The 23,714-nt window shown below is 51.0% G+C and overlaps 9 protein-coding genes across 9 annotated transcripts; 3 read left to right on the top strand and 6 right to left on the bottom strand.

Annotated features, from left to right (window-relative positions):
- Positions 1-1,604: 1,604 nt before the first annotated feature.
- VTN77DRAFT_6853 (uncharacterized protein) lies at positions 1,605-3,805 on the bottom strand (the record flags this gene model as incomplete). The annotated part of the gene is made up of 3 exons (XM_069423177.1): positions 1,605-3,045; positions 3,096-3,258; positions 3,370-3,805. 3 exons carry the CDS (start codon positions 3,803-3,805, stop codon positions 1,605-1,607), a joined length of 2,040 nt encoding a protein of 679 aa, XP_069275871.1.
- Positions 3,806-4,979: 1,174 nt separating this feature from the next.
- VTN77DRAFT_6852 (uncharacterized protein) lies at positions 4,980-6,630 on the bottom strand (the record flags this gene model as incomplete). The annotated part of the gene is made up of 2 exons (XM_069423176.1): positions 4,980-6,449; positions 6,520-6,630. 2 exons carry the CDS (start codon positions 6,628-6,630, stop codon positions 4,980-4,982), a joined length of 1,581 nt encoding a protein of 526 aa, XP_069275870.1.
- A 1,035-nt stretch (positions 6,631-7,665) lies between these two features.
- On the bottom strand, positions 7,666-9,616 carry VTN77DRAFT_6851 (uncharacterized protein; the record flags this gene model as incomplete). Its single annotated transcript, XM_069423175.1, has 4 exons — positions 7,666-8,480; positions 8,542-9,012; positions 9,091-9,494; positions 9,576-9,616. 4 exons carry the CDS (start codon positions 9,614-9,616, stop codon positions 7,666-7,668), a joined length of 1,731 nt encoding a protein of 576 aa, XP_069275869.1.
- Positions 9,617-10,310: 694 nt separating this feature from the next.
- VTN77DRAFT_6850 (uncharacterized protein) lies at positions 10,311-11,127 on the bottom strand (the record flags this gene model as incomplete). Its single annotated transcript, XM_069423174.1, has 3 exons — positions 10,311-10,476; positions 10,553-10,972; positions 11,030-11,127. 3 exons carry the CDS (start codon positions 11,125-11,127, stop codon positions 10,311-10,313), a joined length of 684 nt encoding a protein of 227 aa, XP_069275868.1.
- Positions 11,128-11,997: 870 nt separating this feature from the next.
- Positions 11,998-12,696, top strand: VTN77DRAFT_6849 (uncharacterized protein; the record flags this gene model as incomplete). The annotated part of the gene is made up of 2 exons (XM_069423172.1): positions 11,998-12,298; positions 12,368-12,696. The coding sequence occupies 2 exons, from the start codon at positions 11,998-12,000 to the stop codon at positions 12,694-12,696; spliced, it is 630 nt and encodes a 209-aa protein (XP_069275867.1).
- Positions 12,697-13,645: 949 nt separating this feature from the next.
- On the bottom strand, positions 13,646-13,985 carry VTN77DRAFT_6848 (uncharacterized protein; the record flags this gene model as incomplete). Its single annotated transcript, XM_069423171.1, has 2 exons — positions 13,646-13,814; positions 13,885-13,985. 2 exons carry the CDS (start codon positions 13,983-13,985, stop codon positions 13,646-13,648), a joined length of 270 nt encoding a protein of 89 aa, XP_069275866.1.
- A 2,820-nt stretch (positions 13,986-16,805) lies between these two features.
- On the bottom strand, positions 16,806-17,318 carry VTN77DRAFT_6847 (uncharacterized protein; the record flags this gene model as incomplete). The annotated part of the gene is made up of 1 exon (XM_069423170.1): positions 16,806-17,318. The coding sequence occupies one exon, from the start codon at positions 17,316-17,318 to the stop codon at positions 16,806-16,808; it is 513 nt and encodes a 170-aa protein (XP_069275865.1).
- Positions 17,319-17,422: 104 nt separating this feature from the next.
- Positions 17,423-18,707, top strand: VTN77DRAFT_6846 (uncharacterized protein; the record flags this gene model as incomplete). Its single annotated transcript, XM_069423169.1, has 3 exons — positions 17,423-17,962; positions 18,021-18,140; positions 18,195-18,707. The coding sequence occupies 3 exons, from the start codon at positions 17,423-17,425 to the stop codon at positions 18,705-18,707; spliced, it is 1,173 nt and encodes a 390-aa protein (XP_069275864.1).
- A 1,257-nt stretch (positions 18,708-19,964) lies between these two features.
- On the top strand, positions 19,965-22,860 carry VTN77DRAFT_6845 (uncharacterized protein; the record flags this gene model as incomplete). Its single annotated transcript, XM_069423168.1, has 3 exons — positions 19,965-21,657; positions 21,705-22,282; positions 22,333-22,860. 3 exons carry the CDS (start codon positions 19,965-19,967, stop codon positions 22,858-22,860), a joined length of 2,799 nt encoding a protein of 932 aa, XP_069275863.1.
- Between the last annotated feature and the right edge of the window lie 854 nt (positions 22,861-23,714).

Genomic DNA, 23,714 nt, shown 5'->3' with positions numbered 1-23,714 from the left:
TAAGTATAACTGCTTCGCTGACAATCGGACTAAAGCGAGAAATCCGGCTTAAGTCCGGTGGAGACTATCGTCGGGTTTAAATTCTACCATGAATTAGTTAATACATGCCAACTGTCCAGCATACCCATCTCGTTTTTATTTTATTTTATTTTATTTTTTTTAGGTCTACTAAGTCCATACAATAGTACTAGTTGATGTAGATATACAGTCTGATACAATCTATGCCACTGGCATCTTGATTCCGTGTGACAATACATATAATAGGTATAGTGAAGAAAATCAGGAAAGATTTGCCGACAGAGACAATAAGATGAATGAATTTTAATTAGACTAGTACTCCTAGTATGACATGAAGGAACAACAATAGTGATTAGAAAAAAGATCAAGAAATTTTCAGGAAGATAAGAAAACAGGCTGACCAATATGGCTGATCAGGTTCCATCTCTTTCTTTTTTTTTTAATGGGTACCTAGGAACTTGGAATCTATCGCGAGTCAGGACTAGCTACAAGGCCGCTGCCGGCTGCAATGGCAATTCAATATTGACCAGACCGACATGAAGGATAGTCAAAGGATGATGTGAGTAGAGCATTTATTCCAGCAGCCAAGGCCAAGGCCAAGAATAATGTGAGGAATTGTAAGTAGGATATCGATCGCTCGATCGCCCTTTCTTCTGAAGAGTCCTGTGGGCTCTATTTGGTTTGTTGTATTAATCAATCTTCCATTTGATTAGTTACGTTGTCTGCATTCGGAAGGCTATTGCATATGATAATCGCTATGATATGGATACGACTCCGTTGCTGCTTCCTGTACTTTCCAGGACCAGACTTGGAATTAATCCGGGGAAGAATGGCGGACATTCATCGTCATCGCGGGAAATTGCTCCTTTGCCAAAGTTGTCGGACTTGTCGATCCTTCCCTCTCTCTGGCATGCTCCCTTCAAGTCATATACTCTGCTGTCCAGCTACGTCTACGCATCGAGGACGAGTACTCTCAGGCAACACGCGAGGAATCTACAACCAGGATCCGGCGCTGCCTGATTTCCGGCGGTTTTTGGACAAGGTGGAGAAGCGGAGGGGACTGCTGCCGGCGTGGAGGTCGCGGGAGAAGAGGAGGGCGTGCGAGAGGTTGGCGATGAAGAAGGGGGCGTGGACAGAGATTGATTGTGCGGTGGAAGAGGAGGATGTTGTGGAGCATTACGGGGATCCGAGTGTGCCGATGTTTTTGCGGTTGTTTGCGGTGGAGCTGAGGGGGGCGATGTATTTTTGAGGCTGGTACCAGCAGGATGAGACAGACTCAGATGGGGATACTATGACCCTAAGGACAACCTTCTTAACGGACTTTAGTGTGTGCAATGAAAAAGGGAAACAATCTAGGTAATGGTTAATGCTGGTTTGGTTTGGTTTGGTTTGGTTCATTCGAACGGAGCGAAAAGGAAAAATACGATATGATATATACATCGACGCTGTTATAATAATGCCTCTTTCACCAGCTCGCAAAGGAGTATAGAGACGGACATGATTTATTTTCAGGTAAAAAAAAAAAGGAAGAACGTAACCAAACGACGAGACCGCCCAATGCCTGCACAAATGAAGTTGGATATCAATCATACAGCGCCGTAAACTCCATCGTTTTGTTCCGTATATTGGCCACCGGCCAACGGCTCTACCACAGCCTGCACACGCGCCAGACTCCTCGCCTCCCAAGAGACGAAACTGACCAGCGCCGTCCCGACGACGATAACTGCAACAGTCAGGATTGCATTCACCGGGATCGGATTACGATCAAAGACCTCAAAGGTCAGCGCGTCGAGTCCCGTCTGCGCGAAATTGCTGATGCCCGCGAGACAGATAATCAGACCATACACCTTGCCAAAGGTCTGGAAACCGAACACCTTGGCCGCATAGTCGGACACGGCGGTGTAGTAGAATGGCCGGTAGAGGACGAACAATGCAATGTTTGTGTAGCCGGCACTCATGCTCCCTGGAATGCAGCCTAAAACGCCGATGATAGTGGATACCGTGACCAGAACGAAGAGCACCATCGCGGTCGGGACATTGTCGAGAACAGTGCCGATGAAAGGAATCGAGATGACTCCCCCCACCGGCAGCGCGAGATCAAAAACCTCGTTCAATCGTCGAGCCAGCTCTGGCGATGAAAGCAAGTAGTCATACTGCGATCGGATCGTCGCGACGAAATAATTGATGCGCAGCATCTGCAGAACCGTGAACAGCGCGATGAGAGTGAACCAAAGAGACCGGATCTGGTCGAATGCAGAGACACCGTGCATCACGCCCCAGACACCACCAGACTCATGCTTCTGGTTCGGCTGGATCGGAGACGTTTTCTGCCTTGCCACGGATTTACCACGACTCCGGCTCGCGAATTCGGGGACGTTGGAGTCAAAGATCAGATCGTCGATCTTGCGCTTTCCACTGCCGTCGAGAAGGTCCCGGATGTTGTTGACGATGTTCTGACGTTGCGCCCGACGATCCTGGCGCTGCCGCTCGCCTTCTTCACGGTCTGGAATGCTCTCGTCCACGGTGTCGTTGGCCTCATCTGCAATATTCTTCTCCACTTGAATCATCAGTTCACCCGCGGTCTTGTATGAAGCACCCGGCATGAGAAAAATCTCAACGAGCAAGATGAAAAACGGCACAATCAGGTAGATGCTAAAAAACTTTTGGATTGAAAATGATCCATTGGTCTTCTCATTGATAAGATGGAAAACAAGGAAAATGGCGCTGGAAGCGTCGAATGCACCAGTCAGAACCGAGAGAATCAGCCCTGATCGCGTCGGGAAGCTGTTGGACAGGTGGAATGACGAGATGAACACGAAGGGGCCACCAAGCGCGAGGAATAAATATCCTGGGATATACCCGTCGAAAGGAAGATGGGCGGCAAATGCAAGCAATAGAGCTCCAATGGCAATAAACATGCTTCCGATGATACCGCTCACTCTGGGACCATACGTGTCGAGAACTGTCCCAACAGGGAGCGCACAGATATTCGTAGCGACTGCCGCTATCGTGAACATGAGATTTAGACTGCACAATTAGTCAGTAAAAGCGGCTGATGTGGCAGCGACTCGTATTACCGTGTTTCTTGTTCATAACAAAGACCATCCCCGTGGCCCAATTCCTCCTTTGAACATTGGTCCCGATACACTCCTTCCCGGATGAAGACCGGCTTGATGGCTGCAAACCCGAATACGGGACCAGCAGCAAGGAGACAATAGATAACTGCAGCGACAACCTGGGCTAGAACATGCAATTAGTACGGAAGTCCAAAAAAATAACATTAAATACAGAATCAACTATGACAAGGAGAGAAAAAAAAACAGTATATATGCATATAATAAAGCAGCCTACCAATTCTCTTCCCCCTGCTGACTTCATACGCCGCCCTCGTCTCCGCAAGATTCCAGTTCGGATCCTCGAACACAAGCTCCGTCGGAAAGGCATCTTCGCCGCCTCTCGCAGTCAAGCGATCCGATCCATTGGCCTCACCATTTTCCGATCGGAGAAGCGACCTCCGTTCCTCGTCCGCTTCCGCAGCAGCAGAAGCCGAACTATGAGCCCAGCCACGGCCCGCGTAGGGGTTAAAGCTCAGCTTGTGGCTCACGGCGCGATGACGGGAGCTTGAGGGAAACGAGGACGAGAGAATAGCCGCTTCTGAGGCATCATGTACGTGTACATCCCCAGACTCGCCGTCATACGACGCCGCGGATGCAGCACTCCGCTGGCGGATAAAGGGTAGTTGGTGCTGCTCCCATGATTCCAAGTAGGAGACGCGGTTGAGCGACATTGCATAGGCTGATCGCTAATCAGCAGCAGCGGCAGCAGCAGTAGTTTCCAGTGATTCTCTCCCAGTACGAGAGAGAACGTGCGGGGTCTGTCTCGTTGTCCTTCTCATCACAGAACCCGATATCTCTCAAAAACAAAAAAAAGCAGGTCCAAACATGTTGTCAAACACGACCATGTACTGTATAGACGACAAAAGCAGATCAACAGGAGATGAATGGGATTTGCTGCCAGTCCGGAAGCAGACCTGACGACACAGTTGCAATGTGATTGGGTGGAACGCAGACAGAGCTGGGATCTGAATTCACCGTCGGATGCACAGTGACATTTCCCGATAGGAATTTAGTGTATCCGGCCCCTGATAGTGTGTCAGGGAAGAGAAGGGCAAAAGCAATGAGATTCAATTCGATCAAGTCGGGTGTACTCCGTATGTAGTGTCGTATCGTCAGTGGATGTCGAGCGATGGCTGGAATGCGGGGAGGATCCACCAATCAAGGCTTGGCAGCTGGCAGACCCGTGACTGGCGCCCAAGCTTATCGGCCGATCATGCATTTTTGCTTTTCTGCCTGATTAGATAGATAAGAGATCGCCCTCAGCTCAGAGTCATGTGAGTCATTATTAATTGGCAGATGAATAGAAGGCTTGACTTCAAACACTATTTATTGCTTGTTCTGTTCTTGGCCAAAGATACAGTAGTTAGTCTATATATAATAACGTCTCTGTTCGTGTTCTCCAACGCTATTCTTGGAAATTCTCTATTTGCAGACCACCACTGGAACCAGCCAATTCAAACCGACCACGTCAGAGCAAGACCAGACCAAAGTCCTCGGAAAGCAGCAGCGGAGGAAAGTAAATGGCCAATTATCATAAAAAAATAGCCAGTCTACAATCATAGACTAGACATGAGTGGGAACGGAAAGAAAAGAAAATAGAGTGGTGAAATGCTCTCAAGACGACATTATTAGTGGAACGGAACAGACTTAAAAAAAATAGGTCAGAAATGTCAGAAGCCTTTCGTATACCATATATAAATAAGACTTTGAGTCTCAGAGACGCTGATTCTGCCAGCGGGACAGGATAGGCATGCGTAAGTTGATTGAGTCAAGACTGCGAAGGACGGAGTGATCACGAAATCGAATATGGGAGAAAAGCGAAACCAACACAATGCAACACACAATTCACCGTCCATTCATATAGAGAAACTCTTTTCCCCCAGCGAAAGATGGACTGTCCCGTCTCGGACACCAGGCACTGCCAACGCCGACATTGCTGGAAGACCGGGGGCGCTCGGAGCCACTGGAGCCGTTGGACCCACGCCAAGGGCTGCCGCTCCAGCTGTAACTGTCTCGCCGAACATCTATCGGCGACGATCCTTCTGAGTTGATTTGGAATCGAGGAATATGAATTTTATGCTCCGGAGGATACATGTATGAATGGCCATGACCCCAGCTGGAGTGGCGCGCATCGTCAAATATGTACTCTTGGAATTTTGCCCCCGAGTGTCTCGAGGACTTGGGCAAGGAGGAGGAGGAGGAGGAGGAGGACAAGTCATCGGATTTGGCCTTGGAAGATCGGTAACGGTGAGTTCTGGATGAGTCGTGCTCTCTTCTGGTGCTGTTGGAAAAATAGGCATCTCGATCTCGACCGTTGCTCGAGCGGTAGGCGGATGGCGCATCATGGGAATGGCGCCGAGGCATGCGGTCTCGCGCCGGAGACAGACGTTGATGGCGTCCCTGCCGCCGGTCGTCAGTAGAACTAGGCCGCCTCGATGACACGGGAATTTCCTCTTCCTCGTCGTCCGAAGAGTGAGATGAAGGTCCAAAGCTGAATCTCCGGGAATGGCGACGCGACGACGATGTCGCCTGACGCTCACGACTCCCCATCCGCATGGATTTAGATCGCGATGGCGGTGGGGGAAACATAGGTTCTGGTCGAGGCGATGATGCCCGCGAGTCACCAGATCGTCTTCTCCCCGTACAATTGTCGAAGCTCTGGTCAAATCTGGATGACCATGGTACTCTGCCATCTGCACTCCTGCGTCGTCGATGGGCACGGAGATCGTCGTGTGACTCGGCTCTCGGTCGCGAACGGACCCCATACCGGTGATATAAACCATCCTGAAGGAAATCATCGGCTTCTGGAGACCATGCATCCCGCCCGCCGCTGGCTGCTGAGTAGTAGTGGACAAAGTCTCTAGGAGAATGGCGGCGGTTGTGCCAGGTTTGATAGTCCCTCTCGAGGCACCGGCTGACCTTCTCATGCCATTCTACCATTTCCAAGTCGGGCGCCGCAGGGAAGGCTTCTCGAGGAATCACTTTGGGAAACGTGCCGCCATTGGGGTTGGGCACATCCCATCGACTGACCGCACTCTGCAGGTACCGACAATGCTCGTCAGGAGATAACAGGAGCTGGATGGTTTGCCATCGCACGAAACCCACGGGCAGCAATGCCGGGATCGAGGGCGGTTCGAAGGGGTTGGTGGTCGGCCGGAGCGTGTGGAAGCAGCCCAGCGACTGGTAGATGAAAGATAAGGCGGGACCCTTGGTATCGAGGAACAGGGTGTCGTAGTTGCCGCCTACCTCACGGTAGAAGGTAGCAAGTTTGTCTGGGGTCAGGTCCGTTGTGCCAGAGGACGGCTCAAATCCGGCCTATATTGAAGGATCTTATCAGAATCCTATGCCCCTCACAAGCAGGTGTAGCAACTGTCATTCGACTTACCACCAACTGTGCGATCCCCAGACAGAGCTGTTCGAATAAAGGAGAAGGACTCTTGTCGGCATTGACGAGTCTGCCCCAGTAGTTTCTACCCAGGTTATGGGGGCACTCCATAGTGTCCACGCCGTCTGACGTGAGTCGATGAATCGAACCCCGCGGTATAAGTATTCAGAACCATACAGGTGGTCTTGGCGATATCGAGCTGCGCGAAACGAGTGGCTGTGCAAAGTTGGATCGATCGAACTTGTGCTGAGGTACACCTGCCTCCTTATATTTAGCACTCGAGAAGGCAGAAACCAGTCATTGAATAGGGACAGTCAAGCACAAGCTTGACGTTGAAGGCAGACACTAGAGGGAGGTGCCGCGGGGAAAGAGGGATGTGGGGAGACTAAGCACGCCATGACTCCTGCGACAGAGATATAATAACATCGACACGGTCACACGGCGGGGGAGGGCCCAAAGAGCGAGGATGACGAGAGACAGACTGTGTTGGCGCGCGCAAAGAGAAAGCAGCTGGTTTGCCAGTCAGAGGTGGCGGTCGGATGTGCTGTGCTCTGTTGGCATGCATCCCGGGCCGTGATGGGAAACACGTGGGGGCGAGTCACGCCTTATCCAGAGAGGTGACGATCCCATGGATTTAAAACCATCATTGTTGGATGAATGACAAAAGAATAATATTAAACAAGAGCAAGGCAAAGATACCCATCAAGCATGAGGAAGACCTTGAGAGTATTACGCAATCAGGCAAGTGAAGTTCGAAGATCCGTTGCCCCGCATTAACCGATCTCGTTGATCATGTCGATCTTCTGTATACATACATATACGTATGTGAGTGGCTTGTCCATATGCTCGTGGAACACTAAATAATTGCTTGCATACCTTTCCAGATTTGTCAGTATATCATCTCTACCTAAGTAAACTACCTTCGATAATCTCGCCAGACCCAAATACTGTAAAAATTGAAGGACTGCGTTGTACGCCATTATCACAAACTATGGTAAAAGTGAAATGATAATTACCGCGCTTGGGTTCAGTAGATAATACCGTCATCCGATAACCGATCCATGGATCCATTAGTCCGGGGTATGGGGTCATTTATTATCATACCTGCATGTTGTTATTCATTACAATTTCGGAAGAAATAATCAATCAATCAATCTCCAACAAGGTGTACTTCTCGCCAGCCTTCTCCAACGCGCTCTCCACCGCAGCCATGAACCCCAGGACCTTCTCCTCTTCCCATCGCCTGCCGACCACTTGCACAGCGGTGGGCAACCCAGCCATCTTCTCAGCGTCATAATGCATCCAGGCGCCTCTGGCGATGGCGTTGTTGCATCCCAGCTCCTTCAGAGCAAGCTTATACCCTCCCTTTCGCTTCACAGCAAGCGAGTCCTTGGCAGGGTCGACGTGCCCGACAGGCAAAATACCGGCCGTATAGTCGAGCAGATTCCAGAGGAAGGTATAACCACAGGCAGAGACGGCGTCGCGCATGGCCCCGTGAGGAAGAGCAGGCGTCGCGTTGGCGGGACAGAGAATGAAATCGAACTGCTGCGGCTCAGCGTCCCACCAGGCGTGCCAGGTTGCGCGGAAGCTTTCTCGCTTGGCGACCAGCTTCCACAACTCGGCGGACGATTTGGGGCCGAAGTGGCGGATGAGGGTGGCCCATTTCTCGTCGCGTCTGATGTATCGCACATAGAGATAGTACAGATAGCGGAGCGGACGGGGCAAGTTGGCAATCGTCGTGAGCTGGGCGGCGCCTGGGTCGCTGGGCTCGAAGGAGCGGAAGTGAGAATTAAATGTGTAGCATCCGTCAGAGTTCAGGAGTTGAGAAGCGAGTGAGAGACCCGTGAAAGGATCCGCTGTGGCGGGAGGGACGACTTCGACGACGGTATGACCAGCTGCGGTGAGGGCGGCCACGGTCGTGTCGATAGCGCGAGCGATTGCTGGTGTTGGTGGAACGACTCCTGCGATTTGCTTTCGTTAGACATTGATATTATTGCTAACGGTTCGACATGCATAGCATACCATCCGACTTCATCAGACCAACTCTCAACTGCTTCTGGCTTGCCTCCTTCTCCTGTTCAGCTCTCCACGGGATGGGATGCACCGTGTAGTCATATTTCCACGGCTGTAGGCCAATGATGGAACGGGTAAAGTAGGTGAGGTCGTTCAGAGTGCGGGCCATTGGGCTGAACACACTTGGGACTCCCTCCTGCCCAGCCATACTGGTGTTGACTCCCGTCTTGGGCCAGCGTCCAGTGCTACAGCGGAGGGAGTAGATCCCGCTCCAGGCAGCAGGGATACGAACGGAGCCAGCGACGTCGGAACCGATACCGATGCGGCCTCCCAGCGCCAGCAGTGCTCCTTCTCCACCGGTCGATCCACCTGGAGAGAATTCAGGGACATGAGGATTCCGGCATGTTCCCCAGAGACCATTGGCGGACTCGAAGGACAGCAGTGTGACGGGTAATGCCGTCTTGACGTAAGGAACCGCGCCTGAAACAATCGTCAGAAATCAGTCTGAGTCAATGGACAAGAGACTATAGCTTCTTGAGGGATCTTCGTAATACAGACCAGCGTCTTTCAACAACTTCACCACAGGACCATCTTCTTGGTAGGGCTTTCCGGCGAGTTTGGAATACCCCAGGGTAATATCAAACCCCTTGACTTGGAGGGAGTCCTTCAGAGAGACCGGGATACCTGCGAGGGGGCCTTTCAAGTTGACCTCCGATGTCGCCCACTCCTCCGCCTCGGGAAGGAGGAGCTCTGTCACGCAGTTGGTCTTCTCGTGCGCCTTGACGGCCACCTTGCCATAGGTGCGGAGGACCTCTATGGGAGAGAGGACTCCGTTCTGGACATCTTGCACTAGCTCCTCGATAGGCTTGTTGATGATCGCCTTGTTTGCTGCCGTGAAGGGAGCATGGTATTCGGGGTTGAGTGCCGCAAAGCGGGCGTCGCGCTCCCGTCTCTTGATGTCTCTAGTAGGTCACATGTTAGCCTAAAGTCAATAACAGTAGTAATACAGCACATGAATGCAAGGACATATTATATATTCGTACCGAATTCGAGTGTACTGGAAATAATCAAACGGCGGGAACATGTTGACTTTCCGAGGAGTGAATATAGGTCAGTTCAGAGGGCAGATGGATGGAGAGGAATGCTATTGAGAGCGAGGGAGATCATTGAAGGGGGCATTCTTGCGGGGAAGCGTGATTGCGGAGACAGATAACGGCCTCCGCTGATAAGCGCGTTTCGTATCGGCAAGTCGGGACAGACCGATGACTTGCCACTCACTGCTCTCCTCAGCCACAGGCACATGTATTAGGCTTCATTGCTATTGTAAAATGAAACTATTAACAAATTATCCTTTATGGACTCGTCGTTTATCATATGAATATTGCTAAATTCTACTTAAGGATAGATAACGCTGTCTGCGTAGGCGGTGAACACCAACCTGATAATGGATGCGCGCTTATCCACTTTCAGCAGGTCCATCCGGATTATGTGAGGTCCACAATAAGGCGAGATCCATGGATGGCTCATTAAAATAAGATGCTACAGTCAAATTATACTCGATAAACTCTGTGATGGGTTGCAGGGTATTATGATAATTCTGCTCTTGACATCGAGGCTGCCGACCAAGTCAGATATCATCATGCATTATGGACCTGTATCATATAGCCTACAAGTAAGTAAAAAGATGAATCAACCTCCAAAGTCAGAAACAAAACTGACATTAAAAATAGTCAACCACTCAGAATCAACTAGGTAATCATATTTCAGCCTCCTCAGCGCTAGTTAGTGGCCGGCTCCCGTTCCACTACGGCCAATCCCTTCTTCACCGCTGGCCGTCGCAGCATCCGGTTATACCAGGCAGTCAGATGGGGGAACTTTTCGATATCGATCCCAGCTGCATCAGCAGCGACAATGAATGGGACGTGCGCGATATCAGCGATGGTGCTGTCGGGTCATATTAGCTAGTTGTCTTATCAAGAGAGGGGGGATTTGATAATCAAGATATATCCTGGTTACACACCATTTACTGCCCGCAAGGTAGTCTCTCCTGGTCTTTTCCAGATGCTGCTCCAGAATGAAAAACAGCCCCATCGTCTTACTGGAGAAGCGCTCGATACTGTACGGAATCTTCTGGGGCGCTTCCTGCGAGAAGTGAACGGCCTCGTCGTGGTTGGGGCCCACGCGGGACGTGCCGAAGAAGAACCAGTTGTTGACCTCGATCTCTTCGGGGGAGCTCTTGGCGTAGGAGATGCGGTGGTTGTTGTCGTATTGCGCAATCAGGTACTGCACGATGGACCCGGACTCGGTCAGGTAGACCTTGTTGCCGTTTGGGTGGACGTCTGTCAGGGCCGGGATGTGGCCGTTGGGGCTGATGGCGAGAAAGGCCTCTTTGTCGAAGGCCTTGTCCGATGGATCAATCTTGTGCAGGCGGTATTGTAGTCTGGTTCACAGTAATAATTTAGACATGGATATCGGGAAAAGGTCAGCTATGACGAACCCTAGTTCCTCCAAGATGATGGCGATCTTGGCTCCATTTCGGGAACCGGTCTTGGTATAGAAGTCAATCAGACCTCTGTGCTCGATGTTGACGCTCATTGGAATTCTGTAAGTGGTAATTGTATATAAACAGCGTCACTGGTGGTTCGAGATTCTCGGCTTTGATGATTAGATTCACGAACTGGATAGGGCAAATCCTCTAAATATATATAATCCCTATATACAATCAAATTGACAGCTCATCAGGAATTCATTTTTTCACATGCACGCAATCCATTTTGCTGGGATCTGCACGTGGCATGATGGTCAAATCATGATATATCCCCCGCAATGGTTCCGCGGAATAAGCGCACCCGTATCCATGGATAATAACGACATCATACGAGGTCGCAACGCCACCGACTGAAACAAGCATCTGGTAGTTCCCCCACGTGCTGTCATGACTAGAAATAATTCCACACGTTTTTCAGCCATTATCAAACCGAATCGCTTGTCTTTGCCAGATTCGATATTTCAGGAGCATCGTCGCCGTTGGATTCGTCAAGAACACGCAATAGCGTGGAGCTGTCAGTCAGCACCTAAGCTTCAAATTTTACAGCGCCAAGAACTTAGAACAGGAGATACAATGTCTGAAATTCATCTGATAACCTTGTTGGATTTTCTCATACCCGTATTCCTCGAATCTAGAAACTACTGACTCTTTGAGTTGCATGAAGATGTGATGGGAGATGGACAGCCTTGGCTTGGCGTTTCTGGAAAAAGCTAGACTGGTTCCAACGGGCGCTTAGTCATCCGTCGCCACCCGCAATCTGATCTACACCTCACTTCAACCGTGAAAGCTGATCTCCGCATCTGATCCTTGTCACAAACAACACCAGTCCATCGGTTGCCACTGTTGCAGTCCAGTTCTACAAGATACAAATCCGAATTTAATACCTTTCTTACATACACGCACAAACTGCTTTCATCATGGCGAACTACCTCGCCTCCATCTTCGGCACCGAGCAAGACAAGGTCAACTGCTCCTTCTACTACAAGATCGGAGCCTGTCGCCACGGGGACCGGTGCTCGCGCAAACACGTCAAGCCGTCGTACTCGCAGACGATCCTGATGCCCAATCTCTACCAGAACCCGGCGTACGACCCCAAGAACAAGATGAACGCGAGCCAGATCCAGAACCACTTTGACGCCTTCTACGAGGATATCTGGTGCGAGATGTGCAAGTACGGCGAGGTCGAGGAGGTTGTGGTGTGTGATAACAACAATGATCGTAAGTTTGCCTCATTTCATTTTTCAATCTCTGCTGAGAGCATTTCGCTAACCTCTGTTTTACTGACAGATCTGATCGGTAATGTCTACGCGCGCTTCAAATACGAAGAAGACGCTCAAAAAGCCTGTGATGCGCTGAACTCTCGCTGGTACGCCGCTCGGCCGGTGTATTGCGAGTTATCGCCCGTGACGGACTTCCGCGAAGCCTGCTGTCGGCTGAATAGTGGCGAGGGATGCGTGCGCGGCGGGTTCTGCAACTTCATCCACCGCAAGGAGCCCAGTCCGGAGCTGCAGCGGGAACTGGAACTGTCGACGAAGAAATGGCTCAAGATGCGTGGCCGAGACGAGCGCAGTGTGAGCCGGAGTCCGAGCCCGGAGCCAACGAGGAGGAGATATTAGCCGGCATATTAGAAGCTGTCGGTTGGACCTGCTGGTGTGGCGGATCTATCGATCTATTGATTCCTGGTGAATTTTCCTTCAAAAGTCGCTATTGGCGTGGCGTTAGGTTCTGGGTTTGGTTGTTCATTAATACTATATCCGCGTGATGTCTGCTGATATAACCCTGCTGTACAGTATACTCTTAGGTATTCATTTCATGAATGTCATAAATTTACTGATCTGATTCCCCGATTGTAACCAGCAGCAGAAGGATAGACACAAGCAAGGAAGAATAAAAATAGAAATTAATCAACATTAATGCAACTATGTACGGTAAAATGTACCGGGTATCTATCTAAGTATACCGTACCTTTATCCAAAAAAAAATTATGTTCAGATGCAAAAGTTCTCCGCAACCAACGCCAGAAGACAAAGAAAGAAAGAAGTCCACTGTTTCCAGGGAGTGAGAGCGGGAGAAAGGGGGAGAGGGGAGCGGGAACTGAACTCCGCCGTTCTCCAGGATCAACTCCTTTCCCGTCAACAACAACAACAACAACAACAACAACAACAACAACAACAATCCCTTTCCTGTCGCGTCGACAAAAGAAGGACGAAAACGAATGGAATGGAAATGTTGCAGTGCACTCACCATTCCCGAAGAAATAAATAAATAAATAAATAAAAATAGAAGAGGGAGAAGAAGTAGTAGTTGAAGTAGAAAGAAACCAAGACAAACAAAACGACGAACGCCTTCTCACTGCACTGTATAATCGAAAATGAATGAACAACCGAGTCGGCTAGTCAGATGAGGTCGTGTTTCTTTCGTTCGTTCCTCGTTCGTTGCGATTCGAAAGAGTGGGCGAGTGTGGGAACAATGGGCGCATTATTTGTTTTGAAGTAGATAGAAAGAAGTCAGGTCCATATCTGCATGTAACTTCCTCTTGAGAGAATTTCCTTGAACAGAGATGCATCATGGCGGAGAGATTGTATTCGTTCCTCGGCGAAACCAATCATTCTTGTTGAGCCACCAGATCACGAACGCCACGCCGCCAGCGACGATGAGAAAAGCGAATGCGATCAGGCAGCCGATTATTTTGGAGCGTCGTCTCTTCTTTTTCTGCCGTGCGAGCCATGATTCTCTTTTGAATGTCAAGTCAGCGGATATTACTTCATTGCGGGAAGTTGAGGGGGGAAGGGGGGCAAGCATACGCAGCGATCTTCTCTCTATCTGGAGACCGATTCTGCTCTTCATCCTGATGGATCGCGATGGAGAACCGTCGCCAGAACAGGGGATCTCTCACCCCCGCCATGGCACTGATGCTATAGGGCGGGGTATTCGTTCATTCACTCGTTGAGTCGCGTAGAGAACGCGAATCAAGAAGCAGAAAACGTGCAAGCCGAAGTATAGGTAGGTAGGTCACTCGCGTCTTTGCCTTCTATCTAGCTGGGCAGGCGTGTATGTTTGTTGTATGTACGTGACAAGCGGCGCGATTGAGAATTGTTGTCTGTTTCCTCCAGAAATGCGTTGATTTGCGTTGCTCCAATCTGATTGTCAAGTAGATTGTATAGTATATGGTAGACTGTACTGTATGTATGTATATCGAGTTCGAAATCCGTATTGTATGTAGAGTTCAGCCACAGAATTCGCAATCGATATCCTTCAATCCACGAGAGGGCGCAACGCGAGGATAAGATACTCGTACAGGCAGCAGCTAAACGAGGGACTGAAGAATGAACGGCAACTGTTCGTACTCCGCAGTGAACGAGTGGGATGCTACCGTAAAGGAAAAGAATGGAATGTACGGGGTGGGACGTGATAGGTACGTGCCCGCGGTGTATACAGCTACCCCGTACGGCGGTGGTTCTCCAGAAAAGCCACGGAATGGACGATATTCAATTTGGCAAACGGAAAGAGTGGAATGGGTGTTAGAAGGAGCGTGGCGGCGGAAGAGGGTAAAAAAAAAAGGAAAGAACAACTGAGGAATTGATTCCAAACGAAGCAGAGGAAGGCTGCCTGCCTGCCTGGCAGCAAAGTCTTGAGCGATTAACATATAGTAAAGTAATAATATTAAGTGAGTGGAATCCCTAGTCAGCGGTCTAGAAGAATCCCTCCTGGGAAGAGGACCCGCGTGTGGAACCAACTATGTCGCCGATTGCTCCATAAACAAATCTTTATCCGGCATGGTGTAACGTTCCATCTCCGTCTGAAGACTCAGGAATCCATTTCCATTGGCAGCTTGCGAACCAAGTTCAACAGGAGATATCTCAATCAGAGGAAAGAAAAGGGTGTAGCCAATTATCGGCCTCGGAATTCGATCTGGATAGCAGGTACTTACTCCGTACAGAGGTACATAGACTCTATAGACGTGGATCAGCCAATCATGAAGCGCTAGTGGCTGCTGAAACGACTCTAGTGGAAGTTGATGGAGAACGCTAGGACGCCACAAAAATCGTACGAAATTCTCCCCGGTTGACACATTTGGAAGCAAAACAAAAAATAGGCTTCATGTTCAGGGGTGGATGGTAACATGCGTTGTGTTACTCGTATGCTGCCGTGTTGGAGGTTCTTGGCAGCTGGCAGTAATAGATACCCCTCCATAGTCGGTACGGAGTACAGAGTATCTTTGTGGGTGACACTGTTAATTCAATTGGTTGTTAAAGTCGGGAGATGATGCAAGGGGTTATGTGCAATGCTTGCAGAACACGATGGTGAGGGGCATGCCACCTGCAAAATGGCATCTTACTACCTACATATACCACTAATAGGTCTGTCTGAACAGCAAACTGTTTCAAGAGATTATGAGAGTAGTAGTGAGTTGTGATACATACTAGTCCTATGATCCTTCTGTCTGACTTTTGATGGCCAAGGCACTATATAGATAACAGAACCAGCTTACCTGATGCAACCACATCTGCAATTTGAGCTTAGCCCTTGTCACCATCAGGCTTATAAGTATATATGCACATGGCCAATACGACACTTCTTCACGCACATGTACTACACAGTACATTCTGCAACTGACTCTGTATTACTCTGGTATACTTCCTTCTGCAACTCATGTCTATAATTATCAGGTAACAGGAGCAGTGATTTTAATGACTTGCTGACCAGAGGCATAATTCTGGTGATTTTCTCTATCCAGAGCCACAGGGAGTTCAGCAAGACCAAGTATTTACCACGTCTCCTACTCCATATCTGGATAGGTGCCGTTGGAGTTTTGTGAAAATGTGTTCCTGGTCAGAGATAGACAGCTCTTGATGGACGGACATGCTGGTCGCGATTGGTCGAATATGTAAATAATAAGCTCAGGAAGGATACGGAACCGGTAGAAAACACAAGAAAAAAAAGAAAAAGAAAGAAAAAAGAAAAAGGAAAAGAGATACTAGAGAGATAGATATCTACCAACACAAGTGATTTTTGATATTATTATAGATGGACAGAGTACATAAACAAAAAGAACGCGACAATGGTCCTGTTTATGCTGCTGTGCTGTTCATGCTGTGATTGGCTGGTGCTGTACGGTTGATGCACCTGACATCAGGGTGCTCGATCACGAGACACTGACTGCCAAATCCCTCTCTCGCGTTACCGCTTCCTTCCTGTTCAACCAACATCCTGCCTTTCATCCGGTTTAGCATCTCGTTGTCTTCATTTGTTTCTCAATGTTAAAAGGTGGCTCCTTTTGAACGGAGAAAGAAGAAGAGAATCTTGGAACGGAACGTTTGGGGACAAGTTCCCGCCATCACCACAGCCGCATCTCACCAACCCCACCGCTACGTTCTGTCGGCGTAGTAGGGCTGAAAGGTTGAAGCAAGCTGCAACAAACTGCAGTAAAACAGCCAGTATAACGAAAATATCTGGAAATACTTAGCTCCTCTCTGATTCTCGGTGTTGCTGGGCTCTGCCGGAGATAACGCGCCCGAACCGTCCGCCGGTTTCCGCCACATTCGAGGGATCTCTGCCCAATATTTCGGTCACTGTCAGCTGCCATCGATACAGTACCTGGCTCTCTTCCAACCGATTTTGGAAGACCATTGAGTTCCAGATAAACAAATTCCCGTTCTTAAACGTTGTATCGTCGACCCTTGGCCTTCGCCTCCCTCAACCGTGGAATTTCCGCGCCCTTCTGTCAATGACGTGCCGTCGTCGAAGCGACGGAGATTGGCCTCGTCTCAGACGATAGGGAGACCGTCATCGTCGTTACAATTTTCCCGTCCGCCGCTCGTATCCTCCGCGTCAGCGCCACTATACCTTCAACGGTTGATGTCGTCCCTGCCGAGTTCAGCATCGTCTCCCGCCCCGGCGTCCGCATCTCCATCCACGCCTTCTGCACCTTCCGGGTCCACTGCTTCGGGTCGCAGGTCGACTGATGCCCTGTCGGACAGGATATCGGGTAACGATGACAGCCCACAGAGAGAGATGGAGAGTAGGCGGGCCAGTCTGGTTGCCATGGACCGGAAAAGACGGTTGACCGCCACCGGGAACGAGGATTCTGCAGCACCACGGAGACAGTCCATCCTGGCTGGAGGGGACCCTGGGTCGAGCCGCAGAGCAGACCTTCAAAGGCCTCTTCCCACGTTGCCATCCGGTGGCGATGAAGGTGTTCCTGGTTCCTCTCGTGCGACCGCCATCGACCTTTCATCCTCTCCTCCTCCTCCTCCTCCTCCTCCTTCTCCACCGCCGGATTCTCTGTCTCGTCAGCAGAGCGAGGGTTCTCCGACGCGGTCACGGCTACGAGACGACATCATGGAGTACATATTACCCCGCTGGCAGCCCGATTCCGAGGTGACCCATTGTCCCATCTGTGGCACGCAGTTCAACTTCTGGTATAGGAAGCACCACTGCCGCAAATGTGGCCGTGTGGTGTGTGCTTCTTGTTCCCCACACCGGATTACGATCCCCCGACAGTTCATTGTCCGGCCACCAGATCACAATCGTCGGAAGTCAGGTGTGTTTAGGCCGCCAGGTGCGCCCAGCTCGGCCCAGGTGGTGGATCTCACTGGGGATGATTCTCCGCGGTCGTCTTCAAACCCAGCGCTCGGGGGCGGAGAGGAAGTACGACTGTGCAACCCATGTGTGCCAGATCCTAATCCAGACCCGCCGATCGGTTATGGTGCCATCCGACCCGACATGAACCGCCTTTCCAATTCCAACTGGGGACCAACGCTACCGGCTTTACCATCGAGTCATCCGCTACACCGGGCACATCATTCTCTCTCCTCTGGGTCCCAATTCTACGGTCCGCGTCCGGATGAGGTACGGAGATACCGACACCGTAGTCATATGGTATACTCTGGTCTATATCGTGTATGTACAGGGAACTAGACTGACTAAATCTCTACAGTCTGACGACCAGCGTGGTGAGAATCGAGGTTCCGGGTCCAACCCGCAGGGCTACCCTCCACGCTATGCATACGATTTCCAACCCCCGTCATATTCTCCATCTCGACCCCATCCAGGCGTGGTAAGTCGCAGGAACAGGATTTGCAGACCTGATTCGTACTAATTCTCTGTCTAGTTCTCGACCCATCAGTCCGGTCCCCCAGGAACACACTTCCGCGAAGGGATTACTGGCTCTTCGAGCACACGGCCCGGCCGGGTTCGATCCTTCATGGACTCGGAGCGACCTCGACATGCCTTCCGCTCCCATCGGGTTCCCGTCGATGATCGAGATCTCTGTCCGATCTGCAGTCAGCCGCTGCCGCCGCGTGGCAGTGATGGCAACGAGGAGGCCCGTGAAGCGCACATCCGCGACTGCATCGAGGGCACCTCCCGTGGAGCGCGCTCACCGCCTCCGGGAGGGAGTCTGTCCTCGCATGCGCCCCATCCGATGCGGATGCTGTCATTCACGGCGACGGAGAAGGACTGCGTCAACGAAGACGGCAGTCAGCAGGAGTGCACGATCTGCATGGAAGAGTACGAGGTGGGCGAGGCGCTGGCACGGCTGGAATGCTTGTGCAAGTTCCACAAGTCGTGCATTGTCGAGTGGTTCGAGCGCAAGAAGGAGTGTCCTGTTCATAAGGTGATTTAGCGCGTCGCTGGAAGATTTGTTCTGTCATTCTTCTGCTAGAACATTTGATACCCCGAGGGCTTGGTGGTGTACATATCAGTCTGTTGTCCTCATTGCCGTTTCGCTGATACATATTGCTGAACGTTGGTGGTCATATTATACGCTGTCATCGCTGTTCGGACGGCGTTGGAGTGATTCGATCTTTCATGTGGAATTAAACCGGGACCCGTCTTTCATTGCCTTGCTGACCACTGTGCTGGACTCGTCACATAGAATTTTTTTTTCTTTGTGGATTTTTCGTTGATTGCTGATCTGATAACCCTATAGCTTGATAGAATGCCATCTCCACCTCTTTCCATGACTAAGCCACATTCCACTAATTTAGCGCCTCCCCGTTGGGCCAGCTGCTGGATGGTAACACGGCTTCGCACGTCAGGGCGCAGCTTTGCCTTAGTGGAGTGAATTCCCTTGACTCATTCCAGATAGCACGTTTTGTCAAGCCCAATGAAATGGATCCTGTGTGTAGCTGCCTAGGCATGGCCGTTTCCATCCGTAATTCTCTCGGTTGGTGCCGTATAGCTGAGGTGTCTAGAGTTGAACACGGAAGCTTATTCTGTCCGAGTCATCTGGAATATCATTATTAAGGTTGCTGTTGTACTGTCATTCTTTGGTACTGTCGAGAGAACTCTGTTGCAGCTGCGGTCAGTCAGCAACCTAGCTGATGCAGCTGTCCTTGTTCTTGTCTGACGGGTGCCTTTTAACTGTCTTATCTCTTTCTTCTTCTTCCCACGGAGACTCGGAGACCGATTCTAATTTTTCTCTTTTCTATCTTCTCCGTTTATCGACCTTGTGTCGCCATCAGCGCCGTTGTCCCCCGAGTCGACCCCATCCAGGCGTTCCTCGTGTCGGGCCACGCGATCATCGGCTGCCGACCGGCCGCTCGCCGACCTCGATTGCTCGATGACAGCGTCGTAACACACCGACTTCAAGACTATTGCCTCGCTAGGTCGTGTCTTCATGTAATCAGATCGCGTCTCTGTCAACTTGCGATTCTCTAATTAAGCTGCGTTTCTTTCGTTTGGGTTCTCCCCAGGTATTGTCTCGCACCCCGCTCTCCCTCTGTCATACTCTACTACTCTCTTGCCGCCACCGTCCACTACGATGGAATTTCTCCAACTGACGCGTTGTCGATCCCTTGGATCGCTGCGGCTGCAGGCCATTGCGCTGCTGCCGCCGTTACTACTACTGATGCAATAATTGATTGTGTGACGCTGGCCCATGGAGATCGATCCCCGTCTGCGCCCCACAGACGCCAGCATCAATACGAATACTACCAACACCTCTCGAGACGGCCGTCATCATCGCTTGCCGTACAACCAACTTCCGGCGTCGTCAGGCGCTGCGGGCGCGGGAGCGAGCACGAACGATGCGACCGGTGCCTATCCGGACCTCTCTCCGCAGTCCTCCACCGACCAGCTGACTTCCTCCTCCTCCAGCAATAATGCCTACTATGGAGGTTCGTCCGCTGCCTCACACTCTTTCTACCCCAACGAGGCTTCTGGAGGTGCCTCAGGCGCTGCCCCTTGCGACACGACCGACCCCAATGATCCCCTCGCCGATCTCAAACGCCCCCGAGCCTGCGAGGCATGCCGTCAACTCAAAGTGCGATGTGAACCGGACAATGATCACCCCACGGGTTCGTGCAAGCGCTGTGCCAAGGCAGGCAGGACCTGTGTCGTAACCGCCCCCACGCGCAAGCGCCAGAAAAAGACCGACAGTCGCGTAGCGGAGCTGGAGAAGAAGATCGATGCGCTCACGGCGAGCTTACACGCGTCGCGAGCGGCTGATGTTGGTGCGTCATCCGATCTGGGGTCGCACCAGGGCCAGGAACATGTGGCTCCTCGGCGGTGGCTGGGGGGAGGACCACCGCCGCCGCGGTTGAACAGTACAACGGGTGTCTCTCCGACCCTAGGCGGTGCCAAACGACACCTTTCGGGGGAGATCAAGACTCCTGGGAGATATGGCAACGGTCTCTTCACCCCGTTCTCTGCGCGACCGGGCAGTCCGCCGTGCACGGCTGCATCTTCCGCGTCTGCGTCGGGCTCGACGTGGACGAATGCCGTGGACCCCGTTCTGCGGGGCGATGTCAGCAATGAATTTGCTGATGTCATCGATCGAGGCATCGTCGATGTGGAGAACGCGAGGAAGGCCTTTGATCGATATGTCAATGACTTTGCTCCCATCATGCCCACGGTCGTCTTCCCGCCGGGGACGACGATGGGCAGCGTTCGACACACCAAGCCGGTGCTGTTCCTGGTGATTCTTTCCATCACGATCGGGGCGTTCCAGCCCGGCGTCCAGATGCAATTGATTCACGAGGTCCATCGCGTCATTGCGGATCGAGTGGTCATCAAAGGCGAGAAGTCGTTGGAGTTGGTGCAGGCGATCATGGTGTCGTGCATGTGGTATGCGCCTCCGGACCACTTTGAGGAGCTCAAGTTCTTCCAGTTCATCCACATGGCGGTGGTGATGGCGTTGGACATTGGCATGGGCCGACGGACGAGGAAGAAGGGGACCAAGCAGTTGAGCCTGTTGAGGGAGATCCTGGGGAAGAAAGGGACGCTTTTAGACCCGGACTCGCTGGAGACGCGACGGGCATGGATGGGCTGTTATTTCATGGCCGTATGTGCGTCGATGGCTCTGCGCCGGTCGCTGCTGGTCCGATGGCATCCGTACATGGATGAATGCATCGATATTCTGCAGAATTCGCCGGACGCGTTGCCGTCGGATCGGCTGCTGATCTACTGGGCGAAGCTGTCTCACATTGCGGAGGAGGTTAGCTTCCAGTTTTCGATGGATGACCCGGCCAGCAATCTGTCGTTGCATGACGCCAAAGTGCAGTATGCTCTGAAAGGGTTTGAGAAGCAGTTGGATCAATGGCGCGAAGAAGTGGATCCTGAGTACTATACCCGTAGGTATCTGCTCCCCTGTTCGCGTGAAAATGTCTGACGTGTCTAGCCATGTTGAAACACGCCGAGCATGTTTTGAATATTTATATGCACGAGATATCAATGCACACCGACCACAATATCGATGATTTCCGGCCGCCATTCTGGGGGTCGTTTCGAGACGAGCCGCAGGTCGATCGTGCGTCAGCCGCCCATGTGGATGCGCTGACCTCGTGTCTGACGTCGATCCACGCGACGCTGGAAGTGATGATGTCGCTCGACCACGACACCATCGTGTGTCTGCCGACGATGTATTTCGCACGGACGTCGTATGCTTTGGTGGCGCTGCTGAAACTGTTTGCGGCGGTGACCCAGAGCAACAGTTCTCTGGGGCAGGTTTTCTCGCCGGCTGACTTGAAGGTAGAAGAACATCTGGACAAGATGATTGCGCATTTGAAGGTCAGCGGCACCCGACCAGGCGGGCGGACGGCGGGGAAGTTTTGCATGATTCTGAATCTGCTGAAGAACTGGTTTCTGACCCGGAAGGAGAATGACGACCCGTCGCAGCTGGCCCGGATGCCTGTTGAGGAGGGCAGGACCAGCGAGACAAAAGATGGCCATGGCCATGGCCAATCCGGCCAGTCGAAGGTACATCTCTCTTTGTGTGTCTTTTTTTTTCTACCGCTAACTGCTACTAGTCCGACTCACGCCTCCATCTCCTTAGTGAGGTAGCCATGGGCGAGCCAAGCAAGGTCTTTGATTCGCAACAATCACAACCTGGCAAAGCGTCTTTCCCTCAGCCAGCAACAAATGTTGGTGTCAGCGTCAGTCCTGCGGCCGTCGACAGTTCGTCAGCCACACCAAGTACCAACGGTCCGATCAGCGCCGCAGACACGACAGAGTCATGGTCTCAATACCCGTCCGCGGCAGTCGTTTCAACCGATACCACCACCGCAGAACCAGCATTCTACCCTCAGCAGCAACAGCAGCAGATCGCCTTCGCGCAGCAAGCCGAGTACGACCCCAGCAACAACAACAATAACCCGATGCTGTCGTCCAACATGATGGCAGGGTCGCAACCCGCGTACGCGGGCTTTGTGCCAGAGCTGGGGATGCAGATGGGCTTTGATCCGGAGGGCCTGTTTGCGCTGGGCAATATGCTCGACGAGGGGTTTTTCAACCTGCCGATGATGGACGGGAACCAGAATTTCTACCCTCTTGACTGAAAGCCTAGTCAGGTCTCTATCTATCAGGAGATACATTTCACGTTGACGGTAGGTACATACATATCGAAGATACATAATGTGGGCTGTTGGGCTGGAGTATCGGTGATATTATACGATATATGATGTATGATATATGATGCATGCAGGAGATTTATTTATTTTCATTTGATCGTGTTTTGCGGGGAATAAATATTTTGGGATACCCGTGGAGCGTTTCGTTTCGTTGTTTAGGGGAGAGTCACGTGTCGACATTATATCACATCACATCACTCACATCACTTACATCACATTACATATTCTCTACTCATCGCCTCCTCTCTCCTGTTCTCTATTCTCCTCTCCTGTCATGGTTGATCTCTTCTCTCTTCTCAAACTCAATATCTCTTCTCAATATCTCATCTCGAGTGGGGTGGAGTGGAGTGGAGTGCCGTGGACTCGGGTGGCTTTGTGGCATGGAGTGAATGAATGGATGAATGAATCCTGCTGGTCAGGGGATACATGTATGTATGTATAGATGAGGGCATATATTCTGTACAGTATAGAACAATGCAGGGAAGAAATATATATATACAATGACTGCATAAAATGAAATAAAATTAAATCAAATAAATACATATCAGACTTCCTTTCGATTTCTTTTTGTCATTTGTTTTTATTTTCTTTTTCTTTTCTTCTTTTCTTCTTCTTTTTCCCCTTTTCCTTCTTCTTTCCCCTAAGAAAAAGTACCAATACCTCTTCTCAATCTCCACAATGATATACATCTCATCGTATCCCCCGGACACAACTGGAGATCAGTTCAGCACCACAGGCATATTGTATTGTTTCATATCATATCATATCATATTGTATCATAC

Source organism: Rasamsonia byssochlamydoides (genome assembly GCF_041956645.1).
Source record: "Rasamsonia byssochlamydoides strain NRRL 3658 unplaced genomic scaffold VTN77scaffold_53, whole genome shotgun sequence".
In the NCBI taxonomy this organism is placed as follows: Eukaryota; Fungi; Ascomycota; class Eurotiomycetes; order Eurotiales; family Trichocomaceae; genus Rasamsonia; species Rasamsonia byssochlamydoides.
The sequence above is the reverse complement of the archived record's forward strand: the minus strand, read 5'-3'. Positions and strand labels throughout refer to the sequence as shown.